We start from the raw sequence: 16,725 nt of genomic DNA, 5'->3' as shown, positions 1-16,725 counted from the left end.
TCGGCATTGCCGTCTAACAAAGTAGTTCCCGACTATGACGAACAAGATGCTAGATATCGAAAATGCGCCTCAGGGGTCCAAGGGAACCAACACTTTGTCAAGTGCCAACGAGGCTTCTCAACTGCCAAGACCTGACGCCCGTGTCGACGCCAACAGCACAATCATTTTCAGATATTTGGCTTTCGATACAGTCCTACCCGCACCGGCCAACATACCTTTCCAAGTATCGGCCGAGTCGCCGCCAGAACCAGCACCCCCGAACCTGTCACACTACACCTCACCTCTGCAATGGCCTCAACCCCGGAAATACCTCATGCTAGCGCTGTCGTGCGTCGCCACCTTTCTCACCGCATACACGGCTGGCTCGTATTCACCACCGTCTTACATCATGGCCGATGACCTTGGCACCTCTCAGCTACTCGTCTTGACTGGCATTACGACCTTTTGCATCGGCTTTGCCCTCTCACCGATGGTACTGGCGCCCTTGTCGGAAATATACGGCCGATATCCAGTGTTTGTTATCTCTGGCGTTGTATATGTCATCTTCCAAGCCGTCTGTTCTGTTGCGCCGAACCTGACGGCCATGCTCATCGCCCGGTTCCTGGTCGGTGTCGGTGGCTCCGTCTTCAGCTCGGTTATTGGCGGTGTCATTGCGGATCTTTGGGCAAAGGAGCAGAGAAACACCCCCATGGCCCTCTTCAGCGGCGCCGTGCTGGCTGGAACAGGAGCCGGTCCCTTGGTGGCTTCACTCATGGTCAAGAGAATGGGATCTCCGGACGGAACGCTGGCATGGAAGTGGATCTTTTGGCACCAGGTCATCGTCGACACTGTTCTTGTCATTGCACTCGCTGTTCAGTTCAAGGAAAGCCGGGGTTCCGTCATTCTATCAAGGAAAGCCGAAGCTCTGAATGCGTGGTATGAGGAAAGGGAAAAGGCAGGATTCTACGGCGTGTGGCTGGAGGACACGACGAATAGCAGCGACGGCGCCGACACGGCTTCGGATTCAGAGGGTGATACGCAGGTGTGCTCCTGCTGCGGTCTCGAAAAGACATCTGCAACTTGTCAGTCGAATCGTCGATGTTCTGCCCAGCTCAAATCCCAACGGTTGCGTTGGCTAGTAAAGGAGGACGAAGAACGGGCATCCATCACCACGCTGATCTCAATGTCGGTATCCCGACCATTCCACCTTCTCTACACAGAGCCCGTGGTCTTCTTCTTCTCGATATGGTGCGCCTTTGCCTGGGCCGTCCTCTACTGCACATTCGGCAGCATCCCTCTGGCCATGTCACGCAGGCGCAACTGGGACATTGAGCAGTCGGGCTACTTCTTCTCCGCCATGATCGTCGGCTCCGTGGTCGCGACCATCGTCGGTGTCCTCCAGGACAGGCTCCTCCAGCTACCCCAATGGCGAGCCGATACCCCCATCGTCGAATCCTCCCGCTTCTGGCTCTTGATGCGGCGTCGTTTCCCTGCCGAGGCGCCCGAGTCGCGCCTGTACTTCACCTGCATCACAGCCACCTTCCTCCCCGCGGGCCTCTTCATCTTCGGCTTCACAGCCAAGCAAGAGTTCCACTGGATCGCGCCCGCCTTTGGCATCGGGCTCGCGACGTGGGGCATCTACTCGGTGTATTTGGCCACGTTCAACTACTTTGCCGACATCTACCACAAGTACGCCTCCTCGGCGCTGGCTGCACAGTCGTGTTGTCGAAATATACTAGGGGGCGTCTTCCCGCTCGTCACAGGGGCCTTGTTTCGAAATCTGGGGGAGGAACGCGCGGGCTCGCTGTTGGGTGGGATTGCCACAGGCTTGACGTTGATTCCGTGGGCGCTCGTCTTCTTTGGTGAACGGATCCGGGCCAAGAGCCGGTTCGCTATCGTGAGTTTGGATACCCTTGTGCTTATTTGCAGTGTTCGCCAGCTAACTCATACAGACTTTGGAAGCCTCATGATAATCGGCCTAAAGAAATGACCTTATTTTGGATGTCTAGATCAAAGGCTTGTCAGTAACATCTAGTCTTGCTGTACAAATGGTACATAAATGAAGACAATACAAAGTTAATACATAAATGCTCAACTCACACGATGCTAGTATTCCCAACGTGTTTGTAGGGTTGGGGCAAATCAACCCCGAGGAACGATGCATGAGCAAATATTTTTGTGATTGAGCAACTGTTTTTCTCCCTTAAAAAGCCCGGTATAACTCCTTGAACGCTCAAGCCTTACCATAAAACAACGGGAATACCTTCTATCCGTACTATACACTTCAGTCATTAACGCCTTCAAAGCTGGCGCAAAAGCCTCTATAGCGCCTCAATAGTCTTCAGCAACACCTCGACACCCCTCTTCTCCAGCTCATCACCGCCCTTGAGCAAGGATGACACGTCGCTCAGTACACCAAGTGGGATGTAGCAACCAGACTTGGCCTTTTCCAAGCTTTCCTTGAGCCTGCTGGTATGCTCCCATTCCTTGGCCGCAACCTCTGCACGCTCAATGACGCGGCTGGAAATACCGCACATGGCGGCGCAGTGCATTCCGAAGCTGCCCTCAGCGATTCCGTCTTCGAGCTTGTAGAGGAACGTGACGCGCCTCTCCTCTTCGTCCACGTGAATCTGCATGCGGCGTGGGCGAATCTCGGTATGATTCTCGAATTCGGTCGCCAGGGAGTGGTAGTGCGTAGCAAAGAAGCCGACGCAACCCACGTGTGTAGCAATGTGGTGCAAGACAGCCTGTGCGACTGCAACTCCGTCATATGAACTCGTTCCACGTCCGAGTTCATCCAGAATCACCAGAGAGCGCGGCGTGGCCTCCGCCAGAATCTTCTTCGTCTCAGATAGCTCCACGAAGAATGTTGACTGAGAGGCAAAAATGTTGTCATTAGCACCAAGTCTTGACATGATTCGGTCAACAGGAGTAAGTCGAGCGGATGTAGCCGGAACATGGCATCCGATTTGGGCCATGATAACGGCAATGCAGGACTGCACGAGTTAGCTGAGGTTCTGAGTAGGAGGTGTTGGTATAACAAGACTTACCATTCTCAGAACGGTTGATTTGCCAGCGGCATTGGCACCTGTCAATAGGTTGATGTTTGGCGAATCGCCACCGAGTTCAATATCGTTGGGGATGAAGTCGGCCACTGCATTCAACATGCATGGATGACGCAGCTCAGAGAATTCCACAACACTGCGTTCCAGGTCAACGAATTCTGGGCGACAGCTAGGTTCGCCCAGCGAAGACGAGGCCTTGGCGAGACTGATGAGGCAGTCAAGTTGTGAGATGATCCTGATTGACTGCGACCAGGTTTCATAGTCGGCGTCGAAGCGGTGGAAGAACCGCGCGGCCACCTCCTTGACGATCTGTGAATGAGTCTCTTCCGCTTCTTGCAACTCTCGAACCAAGTCTGTGAGCTCGTCAAAGTAGTATCTTTTGACACTTGCAGTCGCCGACATCTGGCGCCAGTCTCTCGGCACCTTAACAGCCTTGGGTGCCTCAATTTGGTAGACCTCCTTGCCAATATCGGTGAACTTCAGCGTCTTGCACTTCAACTCGGATTTCTTGGCTGTAAGGAGAGTCTGTAGCTCTTCCTTGATGGCTTCGATCCGGTCTTGACTGTTGTCAAAATCTTCCTCGATACCACGTTCAGGAATGAGAAGTTTGTCTTCCTTTGCCTTCTTTCGATCAAACGCAGTTTTCCAGTACGCCAAAGGTTCACCGAGATTCGGCATGGAAGCCACCAGGCGTTCAACCAAGCCATTGCCGCCACCAACCTCTCCCAAAAGCTCCATGGTGTACTCGATCTGTTCAAAGCCTTCGAGCACGCGCACAAAGTCCTCTGGTTTGCAGGAAGCCGCGTGAATTCTCGAGATGAGGCGTTCCAGGTCGGGCATTCTCGTCATTTGAGACGTGAACTTCTCTCGCATGCCCCTGTCGGAGTTGAGCATATCTACGGCATCCAGGCGTTCATTAATACGCTTGATGTCGCAAAGAGGGTGGCACACCCATTGGCGGAACAGCCGCTTGCCAAATGGTGTGACGCAGCGGTTCAGGAGTGTGAACAAGGTGCCATCCTGCCCACCGTTCACCGTGTTGGAGAAGATCTCCAGGTTGATCAAAGTCTGACCGTCGAGGATAAGGGTTCCATTGCGGCGGATAGGAGTATACCAATCGAAGCTGCCCTGCGACAGGAGGTCGCTCTCTAGCTTCAGAACCCTCAGGTACTGGACGAGGGCACCAAGGGCAGACATTAACAAGTCCTTGCCCTTGGCTTTGGCCAGAGTATCAGGCCAAGCTCCCTCACCATCATCTTCCTTGGCGAAGTAGTTGCTGTTTTCGAGCTCACGACGAGTGGTCTCTGCGTCCCAGAATTCGCTGCCGGACTTCAGATAGTTCCAGATAGTCATTGGGGATGTGTTGTTCTTAAGGATGCGGAGAGCTTTAGTCGAGATCCGAGACTTCTCTAGAATTAGTTCTCTCGGGCTTGTCTGGGCAACAAATGTTTCGAACTTGGTGAGGTCGCTATCATCTTCGAATTCAGTGACGGAGAATTGGCCCGTTGCGCAGTCAACGAATGTGATGCCAAAGGCAGGGTTGCCGTCCACTGTGGACTCCTTGATGGAGGCGCAGTACGTAGCCAGGTCGTCCTGCAACATGCTTCCATCGACGAGAGTACCACCAGTCAAGATGCAGGCCAGCTCTCGGCGGATGATCTTGTCGGCCTTCTTACTCTTGGCCGAAGTGTCGCCTCTCTCTCGCATTTCTTTACCGAGCGCAGACTCCATTTGATCAACTCTGGCAACCTTGTAGCCCTTGGCAACGAATTGGTTCACCCACATGTCGAGCGAGCTCTCTGGAACACCGACCATGCGCATGTTGACACGATCGGTCAACTTGAGATCAAAGAGCTGGTGACCAATGGTGGCGTCGTTTTCGTAAAGCTCGTAAAACTTGCCCTTCTTGAAGAAAACGACGGTATCCCACAGCTTCTGCTTGATCTCCCAGTATTGCTTCTCGAAAGGGGAAAAGTTGTTCCAAGCACCGGGCGGGATGTACACCGACGACGGATCGTAGTCAGGATCACCTCGAGGCTTTTTGTTGATATCCACAATGTTGGCGAGCCAGGGGTAACGGTCCTCCGGCTCTCTGGTATGCGCCTTCTCTTTGGTCTTGAGAGTACGACGAGCTTGTTGCGTGGGAGCAGTGCGGGTGGCAGCAGACGCAACGTTGTTAGGGTCGTAACGCCACTGCTGAGCTGTCGAAGGAACTGGAACATCCAGCATGGCCTCCTCGTCGATTTCTTCGTACTCTTCTTCCTTGATGGGAGACGAAACGTGTGACTTCTTTCGTGACGCCGCCTTGCTTGTTGCGGGGCGTTTCCGCTTCTTGGATTGCGAGCCTTCGTCTGACTCGTCACTAACGACAAAGTCAATCATATCTAAAGTTGTCTGTCAGGCCATGATCTGTTGCGCAGAGACGAGGCTACCCACCGTCATCGTCCTCGGGCAGGTCATTGCTTGCAGTGTCCTCCTCATAGTCATCGCCATCATCCACAATGGCTGCCGGGGTCCGTGTGCGGCGGCGTGTGCTTGCGGTTCGGAGTCGAATGAATGGATCGTCATCCTCATCGTCGGAGGCTTCGGCGTAGTTGACAGGCTTTCTGGACTACATGGGGCATGTCAGCACAATACCTATCACGCTTAATGGGGAATCTGTGAAGTACCTTGCGGGTTGGGCTTGAAGACGGCACAGGTAGCTTGGTAGTAGTCTGTGGAGTCATATGCTCAGCTGAAGTAGATGGCGATGGCAAGGAGTCATCGGCTACCTTGACTGTCGAGACACTCAAGTTCTCCTGAGAGCTTGCGGGCTCAATGGCATCGCTGCTAGGCACGGGAGTCAGGCTGGACGATTTCGGAGCCTGGGGAAGGGTGTTCGTTCGTTTCGACTCTCTTAAGCAAGGAGACGAGTCGGGAGCTTTAGCCGTGGGCTTCGGTGTCGGTGTTGAGCGAGAGACACTGGTGGATTTGGAGAAGAATTGAACAATGGTCTTTTGGGTTCCAGCCGATGACGACGGCTGGCGCTTGAGGGTTGGAGTCTTGGCCGGCGTACGGGCGGCTGAGGAGGATCTCTCTCCCATGATGCCGACTGTTAGTGGAACTTGGTTCTACGACAGACCAGCGAAAAGAAGAGAGTGAGATGGGCGAAATAGAAGGAGAGTCGTGAAGCGGGTGGGCTTTCAAAAGACAGGTCAATACGATATGGTTGGTGGTTGGAAAGAGCTATCAGCAGATGTGCCGATGTGCTGGGAGAGGGAGTCAAGAAATGTCGGTACGGCTCAACGCGAAAGGTGACCCGCGTTGCCCGATGGTATTGAGCTTGGTGGGTGTTGAATTTGATCCCAATCAGGACTGGAGCTGGGGACCAGTGCCGGGATGACGCGCCAGAAGTTAAATCGAAAGTCGAGAAAGTCGCGCTCTGAACGCGTCTGGAGTGGCGGGGCCGCGTTCTACCTTTAATTGAACGACCGGGGGACGGGAGGCGGCTGCAGGGATCACTGGTGGGGGTCATCCTGTGCCTGTGTGCCCGCACGATTACCTTACGTAATATTCTCAGACTGCCTCCTTCCGCTATCACAACGGACATCAGCACCTCATCTCTTAACGATGAGACGTGAACAGGCTTTTAGCCTACCTATGTAATGGTCTCATTTGTGTGACCTCACCCCATAACTTTTGAATTGTGCGTATACGATTCTTCCAGTGGGAAAACACCTTAACTTGGATACCTGTCTAGGAAGCAAGTGATGTATGGGTGTCAACGGCTTCTGGAGTGAAAGTTACAAATGCCTTGGCTATACGCATATGATTTCAATCAGCCCGCACTATGAGGCTTCAGAAATCATCGAAGGGTCTCGAAAGAGTACAGATGATGAGTAGAGGAGGAACAAGATGGGGAAGTCAGCTGTCTCACATCGCGGTACTAGGTAGTGCGGTCAGCGATAACGCTCGCACCCGATGTTAACCCCGCCTCTCCGATAAGAGGACCTTTATCTCATAATAGCTGCTTATACCAAGTATATGTGATGAAATTGAGCTCGGATTATCGACTCAAGGATGTCCAGTGATCTCATGATGTGAGGCTTGTCTGGATACATCAAGTCAATTCACTCATTTTGTATATCTTGAGTGAGGACAGCCTTCCAGAAGGCTCAAGAACATGTATTGCTCAAAGATAGGGACGCTGTATCTCTGGAACGGCGTGGGTCGCTTGACCCTAGAGGCTTCCTTTACTGTTGTTACTGACCCGGGTTCTCTTAGATCAAAATGTCAACCGAGTAGATTGGGATGACCAGCTTTTCGGACTGCTAAAGAAGCAGAAAAACGACCAAATATTCACTTACAGACACTGACCGAGCAAATCTCGTTGAGCTGCTTCTGAACAAGTTGTCTCGAGCCACGCAAACTCAAAGAGACTTCGCGAGTTTTGTGAAAGAACCACGATGTCTTGCCAGTCGCCACATCAAGTGCCATTATAGGAAGTTTTCCCGAGCTCCTTTGCGAAGCAGAAGTTTGAGGTTCTCGAACTGCAATTGGCTCTCGTCCATCACACCCTGGCAATGAAAAGGATAGCGGACATCGTACCCGAACTCATTACTTAACCCTTGCCGTGGCATTTTTCAGCTGCCTCAAATGCACGTTTACGAGATGCGGCCTTGCGTATATGTGTGTAGTAACCCCAGGTGTTTGGCCCGAGGCTGTCCTTCAAGGGAAATCTTCATCCGAGGTTTTAGCCGCCGGCGATGGCGGGTATTCATCCGGTCCCAACAGCTTCAGATTGATGATAGAGAATCATATCCATAAAGCAGGACCGGAAGTCTTCAGATACTCACTATCCTCGGCAGTGGGAGGCCAGGGTCTGTCAAGGAAAGCCTCGGTCTGGCTAGAAGTCATGAAAACTCCCACTCTGCTCCGGCGGTAGGCTGAATCGAGGTCAGTTGGAATAACAGGGGGGGAGTTTAATTGTGATCCCCTCCGAAAGCTCAAGGGGAAGTTTTGCTATGTTTTGGGAAGGTTGAACGGGTTTTGGCTGGTTGGGAAGAAGCCATGGTCCCAGCGAAACAGATGGCAAGGGTCGGAAAAGGGGAATGGACCGGGGATTTGATCTCATTTCCATCATAATTCCGAGTCTAGACCAACAAGGTCGCTGCCGTGCAATTCATTACTCCAGAATTCTTCGTCTACTTTACGGCCGATGCTTAATATTGCGTCTTTCAGTACTCCGTAGTACTGCATGAGCTGTCAGTTCACCGGTTGCAGGAGTCTGCCCTAAGGTGCCTAGCAAGGGTAAGTAGAAAGGCGTTATGGCCGTTTTGGGCCAAAGATACAATGCCACGACTATTGTCAATGTCGGGCCTTCTCATACCCAAGATGTTGTTTAAGGGTGTCTCCAAACCCCAAGAAGATTCCATATTCGTTCCGATGCACTGGTCCGGAAGCCACGGATAGCGCCGAGATGATCTGCAGCAACGTTGAAGCAGGATATCTTGCTCTTTGGTTGCTGATGATATGCGGGGGGCAGAAAGCCCTTCCTCGACTGGTGTAACTGCAAATAGCCGTACTCGCTTGAACCAAGCCCCGCGAACTTGCCAATACCTATCTTCCCAGCCTGAACGCAAGCCACGGGGCGCTCGGCGTCCTCGTTAAGCCGACGCCTAGTCACCAAATCAATCTTGGTGGCGCACAGCATCTATCGATGAATCAAGAATTGTCCAGTGATGGCGATCAATCCTTAGTCCTCACCTCCACATCGATCTTGGCTGTTTACTGCCGGTACTAGAAGCGGTTCTGGGGACCATCTTGGCGCCCAGACAGCCTTCCGTCCGACCGATGACCTACACTAAACCGCAAATGTCAAAGTCTCTGAAGAGAGGGCATTCCCCTGGCACGGCCATAGAGTAGCGAAAAGTCCGAGGTTGACGAACTGTTGGGACAGAGTAGCACTCGGTCGGCGGGTATGGGCCATAACTTAGGGTCCCTTGGCCGACATTCCCATGCCGGCCAGGCTAATGACAGGCTGTCTCACAAGATTGAAGGGTTTATGCTCTCGTCGTTGCGTGCGCGGGCGGTAATTTCTACAGTGACCTAGCCAGCGGCTGGTAGCCAGTAGTATGCTTCGCAATAAGACTGTCGAACTGATGCAGTTTTCGAACTGATGCAGGCGAAGCGTAGTATGCTGGGCAAAGACCAGGATATTGGTACGCAAACCTTTACTTCGAAGACTTGGAGCTTTCTCACAGACTGCCGTGACACCTGCGGCGCAGAATGGTTAGAGTCCCTCCAAAACTCAGGAAGAGATGAAAAAGGGCTCATAGGCGGCGCGAGAATTCAACCCCAGGGCTGGACCGAAAGGAAAGGGGGGTATGGCGAAGTCTAGGGCAGGGAGAACGTTTGTTGGCGCCAAGAAACGCCAAGAAGGATTCCATGTGTTGAGTCTGGGCCATGGCAGTTGCGGCGGCGAGGGTTCTCGCCTGAGTGGGAGAATTCCGTCGTCTTCTTTGGTAATACCACGTCTGTCGACGAGACGACGCGCGCCCTAGCCCTGGAAATGACCAGGGTACAGATATGCATGTGGGCGTCGTCGACTCTGCTTGGCTGCATCGGATGCAGGAGGAGACGAGAAGAGACCTTGTCATCCGTCAGCGTTGCATTCATGATACTCGATCTCAGCTTCGTGAGCAACCAGGCGGCCGGCAAGATCCTGAGCCTGTCAACATTCTGCCACGGGGTATATGAGACAAAGTTAGGTATACACGAAACGCACAGCATCCAAATTTTGGTGCATACATGGACGCTTGAAGAGGTATCACCTGCCAATCGAGTGGAGTGGTTTCTCTGAGTAGATGGGCAAGACAGGAATGGTTTTTTTTTTTTTTTTAAGATCTGCATGAATACTTAGGTCGGGTAGTGATGTGGTTGAATCGCTGAGGTCTGTTCAAGGGTGATTAGGCGAGCCGGAAGGTGAAGAAGGGTGTGGTGTGTAGCATCTCAGATGGAAATGGAAGAGAAGGATGCGGGATCGGACGCGGAGAGCAATGCGGTTGGAAATTAGAGGTTGGGGGCCGAGTGTTGTAGCTGAAGGCTGACGGCTGACGGCTGGAAGGATTCAGACAAAATAGCATCCAAAGAAAAGAGCAAAGCGAGTGTGTGATTGTCATGGAAGAAGAGAATGTCAGCGAAGCGAAAGCTGATGTTGTGGTCCTGCCTGGACAAATTGCTCAAGTACCAGTGTGCCTGCCATCGTTGGTCGGAACGTTCCTGCCTCGTTCGCCTTCAGAGAGTACCGGTACGTACATTCCATCTGTTGGTGGAGGAAGGGACTGGAGAGTCGAGATGGAAGGTCCCTACGTGCTCCGTATCAATCTTGGGGTAAAGGGTAATCTCAGGGAAGTTGACTGGACGAACCCGGCCCCGCCTGTCACGCCGGTTCCACCAGTCCCAGTCCATTGGGCGTGGACTCCTTGAGGTAAATGTAAACTTTGCCCGTTTTTGCAGGCGGCCAGATTCAACACTGGAAAGATTTGTGGACCCAGAGACCCAACGTGCCTAAACTTAAACCTAATCTGGCGGGGCGGGACACGCTGTCAAATCATGGGGTAACCTCCACCCGTCCCCTCAGCAATGGAACTGCCAACTGAAGTGCTGCACTGACATTGGCCAAAGGCCGTGCCCACTTATCACCCACCCTCCTACCTACTGTGTATGTACTCCGTACCCCCAACCTCACCTCTCCCTCTCTTTGTTCTGGGCTACTGTTCCATCGCTCGTGGAAGGTCCTTTTCTCAAGGCAACCTTTGACTATCTTGCAGCAAGGTGAGTCATGCGAGCCTTCTTCTCTCTCACTGCTTGCTTGGAGCTTAGCGCGAACCATCGAGCGATCACGTTTGGTAAGTTAGGGTATCGCAACCAATTTAGGTTGGCCACTAGGACCGAGGGAGCCCTTCCAGCCTTTTCTCTAACTTGAGGCTTCTTCTAAGGTAAGATATCGTATTGACGGGACGGAGTGCTAGTGCTGTTGGTTAGTCTGTGTGAGCTTACTGTGCATTGAGGCGGCAATCTAGATTCTTATCAGCCACCCGACCTTCTTTGGCTGCTTCATTCCCAGCCGCAACCCTCCCTCGCTCTACCTATCTCATTGCCCATGCCTCGTCTCTTGCTTCGCCGAACGCTCTACTCCGTTTACGACACCTGTATCTCTTGCTAAGGTATTCGGCTAAAAGAGACTGGAAAAGAGAAAGCAGCCCTTATACTTAGGGGCAGAGGGAGGGTCCCTCACGGAGTACCGTGGTTTCCCCCAAACCCCCGTTCTTTACCCCGTATTCTCGTCAAAACAAGTGCCTGCTCGTCGGAGTCAGCGGGGAAGATACGCGTGTCAGTTGATTGGATGCCCGGTCATGACCCAATTGCGTGGCGGAGCAGCTAGCGCGTGCCAAGCTGTCGGAAGCTCAATCAACCTCCGGCCTTGCTTCCCATACCAGCTAGAACGTCCGGGGGTCCTTGTCAGCCCGAACCTTGACCTCCCCCATCCATCTCATCCAGGCTCCAGCTGCCAGCTTCCAACTTGGACTACCTACCTAACTTTACTCCGTACCATATCCTTCAACCTCCCGCAAACAAGCCAAAGCTATCATTGGGTCAGTGAGTACTCCGTACCTACACTCCTCTATTCTACCCTACTCTGTGCGCGGTAAGGCATGGGTGCGCCTCCAACCCACTCACCACCATCTTTTGACCATCAAGAATACTGAACCTTGGCGGTGGCTTTCCTCACTTCCTTTCTCCCTAGACCACACTCTTGTATTTGCTTCCAAGCCTCTGTTTCCCCTCGATCCCTTCTACCCCAATCTCTCCCTTTTGAAGCCACCGATGAAGGGAATATTCCATTCGACCGGCGCTAACGTTACTCTTAGCCCTCCCGTACACGTGGCTGCAAGTAAATCCGAGAACTTGTCACTATGTAACCCTCCATCGAGCTACGAACATCGTTCATTGTCTCTCACCTGACGGCTTGTGTCACTCAATCGTGATCTTTGTGGCTGGAAGGATGAGAGGGAGCTCTGTCCGTCTTTGCGGAAAGGCACATGGCAGCATGGCAATTGTCTTCTTGGCTGTCGTATGCCACGCCCGTACCACGGCAAAGGGAGTATTGGCAGTTCCTGCTTCGGGAAGAAGTATTGGAATCTTCTGATCGTCCCCTGACATGTAAGCGGAACGGACAGCAAATACATATGCCGAGCAACAAGAGAGCGAGAAAAACGCAAAGAGAGGAGAGCACTGCCAGGAACACGTCAGCAGCTTGCTGTGTCACCCTGGCGTTGGCTGGCGAGAAATGTATTCGGAAGCCCGCATCTTTATTGCGTTGTGACCGCAACTTGGCCTGTGGAATCTCTTGCGTTGACGCTTCGGAAGCGCCTTCCCACTTCCCACTCAGAGATCAAGCTCAATGGGAGACTATCTATAACGACATCGCACGGGGACGACGGCCCGGCTGGCAGTGATGCACCCCGACTAGGAGTCGGAGTGACCCAGGACAATGGACACAACGTGAGAACTGCTTGATCCGTCCGCGACATGGCTAGAACGGTACGGATGTCGACCATGGGCCCTGACATGCATGCACAAGCCGTGCTACGTACGCACTCGCGGGCGAATGTAGGCGGGGGTTCGTTGATGGGCGTCTACCAACACAGAGTAGTAATTTGTCAACGGCGGTACGGGTACGGACTACGGAGTACTATGCATTGGCTTTGGTTCCACTACTGTCTGCAAAGCACTTTGGTACAGACACGGCAGCATTGGTGTTATCTGGCATGGACGGTTCATTCGCAGAGAAACACTCACGAGCAAGAGGAGAGACACACCTAAGGCTGATATCCACTCACCCGGAGTCGCGACTTTAGCTACGTTTGGTGGCTGAGGTTGGGGTCCCCAGCTTAGCCTTCTTGGCAAAGACGCAACCGCAGGGAGAAGCAAAGTCACGAAGTTGTGGACAGGCGGGGAGACTGAAATTGGCATGCGGGGGAGAGATTGGATGCGGAGGAGGCAAGTGCCTCGGGCTGGTCCCTCCCCCGGGAGTGGGAGAATGGGGATGTGGGATGTGGGATGGAAAAAAGGCAGACGGACAAGGATGAGTAAAAGGAGGAAGTTGATGAAGTGAGTGTCTTCACCCGTAAAGTGTGGGTGAGTATCTGGAATTTGGATAGATTGCTTCGGTTCCGAGTAAGAGTAGAGGTAGGGGTGCTTCAGCTTGATTTCGCATCTGTCCCATTTGCATCGTCTGCACCAACGCGAGAAAGATGTCGGATGGAAGTGCAGATGGAATGCAGTGGCGGACAGATCCAAAACGGGACAAGCTGACAGGATCCGGATCCTTAGAGGCGGCAGAGTTGCAACTGCGACGGCAACGACGCTGTCTTTACTTTTGCATCCAAGGAGATGGGTGCGCGAGACTCGAGAGATACGTACAGAGTTTTAGTAGGTATCTGTACTTCCATCTCGAGTCGTGCGGCCTCCCGATTGACTGGGCGTCCCAGGGCGCAGGCCAGGTACCTTGATGTACCCCAGCACCAGGATTTGACAGACCGAGATCACCCCTGCCGTCAAGAGTAAGGTATTTAGGTATCTTTCTCTATCTGAGGTACTCGTGTACTTTGGGCTGCTCGCTCTCTCTTTTTCCACAACACAGAAACGCCATGGATATCACACCCGCTCGTTGCCAAGACCCTAAAGCTCTGGGGTTTGAATTCGACTGCCCAGTTGCAGTACCTCCCCAGCTAAGCCAAGGTAAGCAAATTGGGGTAAAGCCTTGACTTTTCTAAATGGAAGGGGAAGGGGATGGGCAAGGTCCCGTGTTGGTGAGATTGACTTAAAGAGGGGAGTCGCTCTCATGATTCTCATCAGCTTCTTCTTGTTTCTTGGTTTTTGTTCATGCTTGGCTCTTGCCTCTCTTGCTCTTGCTCTTGCTCTTGCGCCTGCTGCCCTCGCACTGAGAGAGAGAAGCGCCTGCACCTTCACTTGCACCTGCGACTGGCTGCTCATGCCCTGACCTCAGCTCCCGTCTCCGAACCTAATCCTTCTCGCCATCTCATTCCGTTTAGTGTGAGGAATAAAGTTGACGTGGCGAACCTACGGATACAGTCTCACAGTAGAAACATAGTGGAACCATCTCGAGCTTCAGCCTCAGATAGTTTCTTCCTCCCGCCAACGCCACGTGCGATTTGCATATTTGGCTGCTTACTTTGAGTAACGCGGCTTCAGCTCTATTCTCCTTTCCTCCGAGGTTGCAATTCCACCGGAATCAGCTTCCGACAAAGGTCTTACTGAGAGTTTCACCCACAGCTCTCACTCTCATCCAAGACACTCGTCGACTTTTCGGCCGTCAGCTGTCTAGGACCTCGCTCAACACCATCAAACTGAGCCATCTCGTCTCATTCCTCTAAGTACCGCAAGGTAGTTTCTAGGGAATTTGGTTTATAAGTCGCTCTTCAACCGGAGTCTCATCCGTCCCATTGACTTTCCCTCTCTTCCGACTCCTCTCCCTTCTCCGACTTGATCGCCGCCAACCGCCAACATGTCGACCTCCGAGAAGGATATCAAGAACGGTGCTGCTGTCGACCCCTCAATCGAGGTTGAGTACGCCAGCGACCCCGACAGGGCTGGCTTCGACCAGGCTGCTACCAAGAGACTGCTGCGCAAGATCGACTGGACCTTGATTCCCTTCCTTGCCCTGCTGTACCTGCTGTCCTTCCTGGACCGCACCAACATTGGCAATGCTCGTCTCGCTGGCCTCGAGAAGGACCTGGGCATGCAGGGCCTTGATTACAACGTCGCCCTCTCAGTCTTCTTCCCTTGGTATGTCGCTGCCGAGATTCCCTCCAACTTGGCCATGAAGCGCTTCCGCCCCTCTATCTGGATCCCCTGCATTATGATCGCCTGGGGTATTTGCTGTACCCTCATGGGTCTTGTTAACAACTATGCTGGACTCTTGGCTGCTCGCATGGCTCTCGGTCTTGCTGAGGGTGGTCTTTTCCCCGGCATCACCTACTAGTGAGTATCCCCCGTCTCAGGCAAACTGGTTTACCCAGCAATCTAACCTCTCTATTTCTAGCATTACCATGTGGTACCGACGTCACGAGTGCGGTCTTCGCATGGCCATCTTCTTCTCTGCCGCTACAGCTGCTGGTGCCTTCGGAGGTCTTCTCGCCAGAGGCATTGTTGAGATGAGGGGCATTGGAGGCAGACCCGGCTGGGCCTGGATCTTCATCCTTGAGGGCATTCTCACTCTCGCTGTTGGTAAGTTGCGATTCCCTTGACTTCATGTGAAACCAGTAGCTCGATACTAATGGAGTCCTCTCTGAACAGCCATCGCCGCCTTCTTCGTCATGAACGATTATCCTGCCACTGCCAAGTTCCTCACTGTCGCCGAAAAGGAGGAGGTCACTCGTCGTCTTGAGCAGGACCGCTCCGCTCTTGCTGATGAGTTCAGCATGGTTTACTTCAAGGATGCCATGAAGGACTGGAAGATCTGGGTTCACATGGTGAGTTGCAGTACCCAGACAATTCTACTTTACATGCGCAGACGTACTGACAAACATCTCTAGCTCATCACCATCGGAATCTACACTCCCCTCTACTCCTACTCTCTCTTCCTCCCCACCATCGTCAGTGGCCTCGGATACACCAACGAAACGGCCCAGCTGATGACCGTTCCCCCGTATATCGTGGCCTGCGTCTGCTGTATCAGTGGTGGTTGGGTGGCCGATCGCCACAAGCAGCGTGGCATCTACATGATCTTCTTCTGCCTCATCGCGTATGTGTATCGTCTCACGTCCAAACAAAAGACTGCAAACTAATACTGTCGTTACAGAATGACCGGCTTCATTATGCTTCTTTCCTCCCAGAGCAACGGAGTGAAGTATGCTGGCTGCTTCTTCGCTGCCTCCGGTATCTACCCCAACGTTCCCCAGGGTGTCGCTTGGAACGGCAACAATATCGGAGGCTCCGTCAAGAGAGGTGTTGGTATTGCCATGCACGTCGGTAAGTCTCGATCGCTACCCACCTTTGTCAATAAAGTGAAGATTACTAACAGGACATAGGGTTCGGTAACCTTGGCGGTGCTATTGCTGGCTTCCTGTACCAGGCCAAGGACAAGCCTCACTACTACCCCGGCCACGGCACACTCCTGTCGACATTGACCATGTCGATGCTTCTCTCCACCTTCATGACGATCTACCTCCGTCGCGAGAACGCCCGCCGAGACCGCGAGTACAAGGATCCTTCCCAATACACTGCTGAGGAGAAGGCTGCCGAGCGTCACAAGGGTGACAACGCCACCTTCTTCCGCTACACGGTTTGAGGGGGCCATGAGTCTATTGATTTCAACGCAATGTTTTGAGCACAGAAAATTGGTGTTCTTATCTGTATAATGCAGCACATACGCGGATGATGCATATGCTATAGAGAAAGAATGGGAGCTTCCAAGGGGATAGATACGGCTTATTCGAGGCCCCCTTAGAGCTGAGTAACAAAATAGAGGCACATCTACGTCAAGATCATTCACTGTGATTCCATATCTTTGCAAATGTGACATGCGAATATAGTTCTGGTTGAGCTGTCGAAGACATGAAGCTGACCGAACAATGGTGCTGTGATCAATGCTCAATGGAAATTTTGTCACGAA

The 16,725-nt window shown here is 52.8% G+C and overlaps 5 protein-coding genes across 5 annotated transcripts; 2 read left to right on the top strand and 3 right to left on the bottom strand.

The window, feature by feature from the left end:
- Positions 1–34: 34 nt before the first annotated feature.
- Positions 35–1,949, top strand: BDZ83DRAFT_751728 (major facilitator superfamily domain-containing protein; the record flags this gene model as incomplete). The annotated part of the gene is made up of 2 exons (XM_060514095.1): positions 35–1,876; positions 1,932–1,949. The coding sequence occupies 2 exons, from the start codon at positions 35–37 to the stop codon at positions 1,947–1,949; spliced, it is 1,860 nt and encodes a 619-aa protein (XP_060365536.1).
- BDZ83DRAFT_619680 (muts domain V) lies at positions 1,854–6,461 on the bottom strand. Its single transcript, XM_060508142.1, has 6 exons — positions 5,714–6,461; positions 5,481–5,655; positions 3,030–5,428; positions 2,090–2,975; positions 1,932–2,030; positions 1,854–1,876 (listed from the first exon to the last, which is right to left on the bottom strand). Exons 1-4 carry the CDS (start codon positions 6,125–6,127, stop codon positions 2,301–2,303), a joined length of 3,663 nt encoding a protein of 1,220 aa, XP_060365535.1. The 5' UTR covers positions 6,128–6,461; the 3' UTR covers positions 1,854–1,876; positions 1,932–2,030; positions 2,090–2,300.
- A 3,447-nt stretch (positions 6,462–9,908) lies between these two features.
- Positions 9,909–10,452, bottom strand: BDZ83DRAFT_619679 (uncharacterized protein). Its single transcript, XM_060508141.1, has one exon. The coding sequence runs from the start codon at positions 10,202–10,204 to the stop codon at positions 9,992–9,994; it is 213 nt and encodes a 70-aa protein (XP_060365534.1). The 5' UTR covers positions 10,205–10,452; the 3' UTR covers positions 9,909–9,991.
- Positions 10,453–12,657: 2,205 nt separating this feature from the next.
- On the bottom strand, positions 12,658–13,202 carry BDZ83DRAFT_303313 (uncharacterized protein). Its single transcript, XM_060502266.1, has one exon. It carries the CDS (start codon positions 13,059–13,061, stop codon positions 12,771–12,773), a length of 291 nt encoding a protein of 96 aa, XP_060365533.1. The 5' UTR covers positions 13,062–13,202; the 3' UTR covers positions 12,658–12,770.
- Positions 13,203–14,414: 1,212 nt separating this feature from the next.
- On the top strand, positions 14,415–16,580 carry BDZ83DRAFT_777010 (major facilitator superfamily transporter). The gene is made up of 6 exons (XM_060515473.1): positions 14,415–15,092; positions 15,154–15,338; positions 15,408–15,583; positions 15,647–15,855; positions 15,913–16,082; positions 16,142–16,580. The coding sequence occupies exons 1-6, from the start codon at positions 14,617–14,619 to the stop codon at positions 16,399–16,401; spliced, it is 1,476 nt and encodes a 491-aa protein (XP_060365532.1). The 5' UTR covers positions 14,415–14,616; the 3' UTR covers positions 16,402–16,580.
- Positions 16,581–16,725: the final 145 nt, after the last annotated feature.

Source organism: Colletotrichum acutatum, assembly GCF_030867785.1.
Source record: "Colletotrichum acutatum strain CBS 112980 chromosome Unknown BDZ83scaffold_41, whole genome shotgun sequence".
Lineage (NCBI taxonomy): Eukaryota > Fungi > Ascomycota > Sordariomycetes > Glomerellales > Glomerellaceae > Colletotrichum > Colletotrichum acutatum.
Note: the sequence above shows the minus strand (reverse complement) of the source record. Positions and strands in the feature narration are given on the sequence as shown.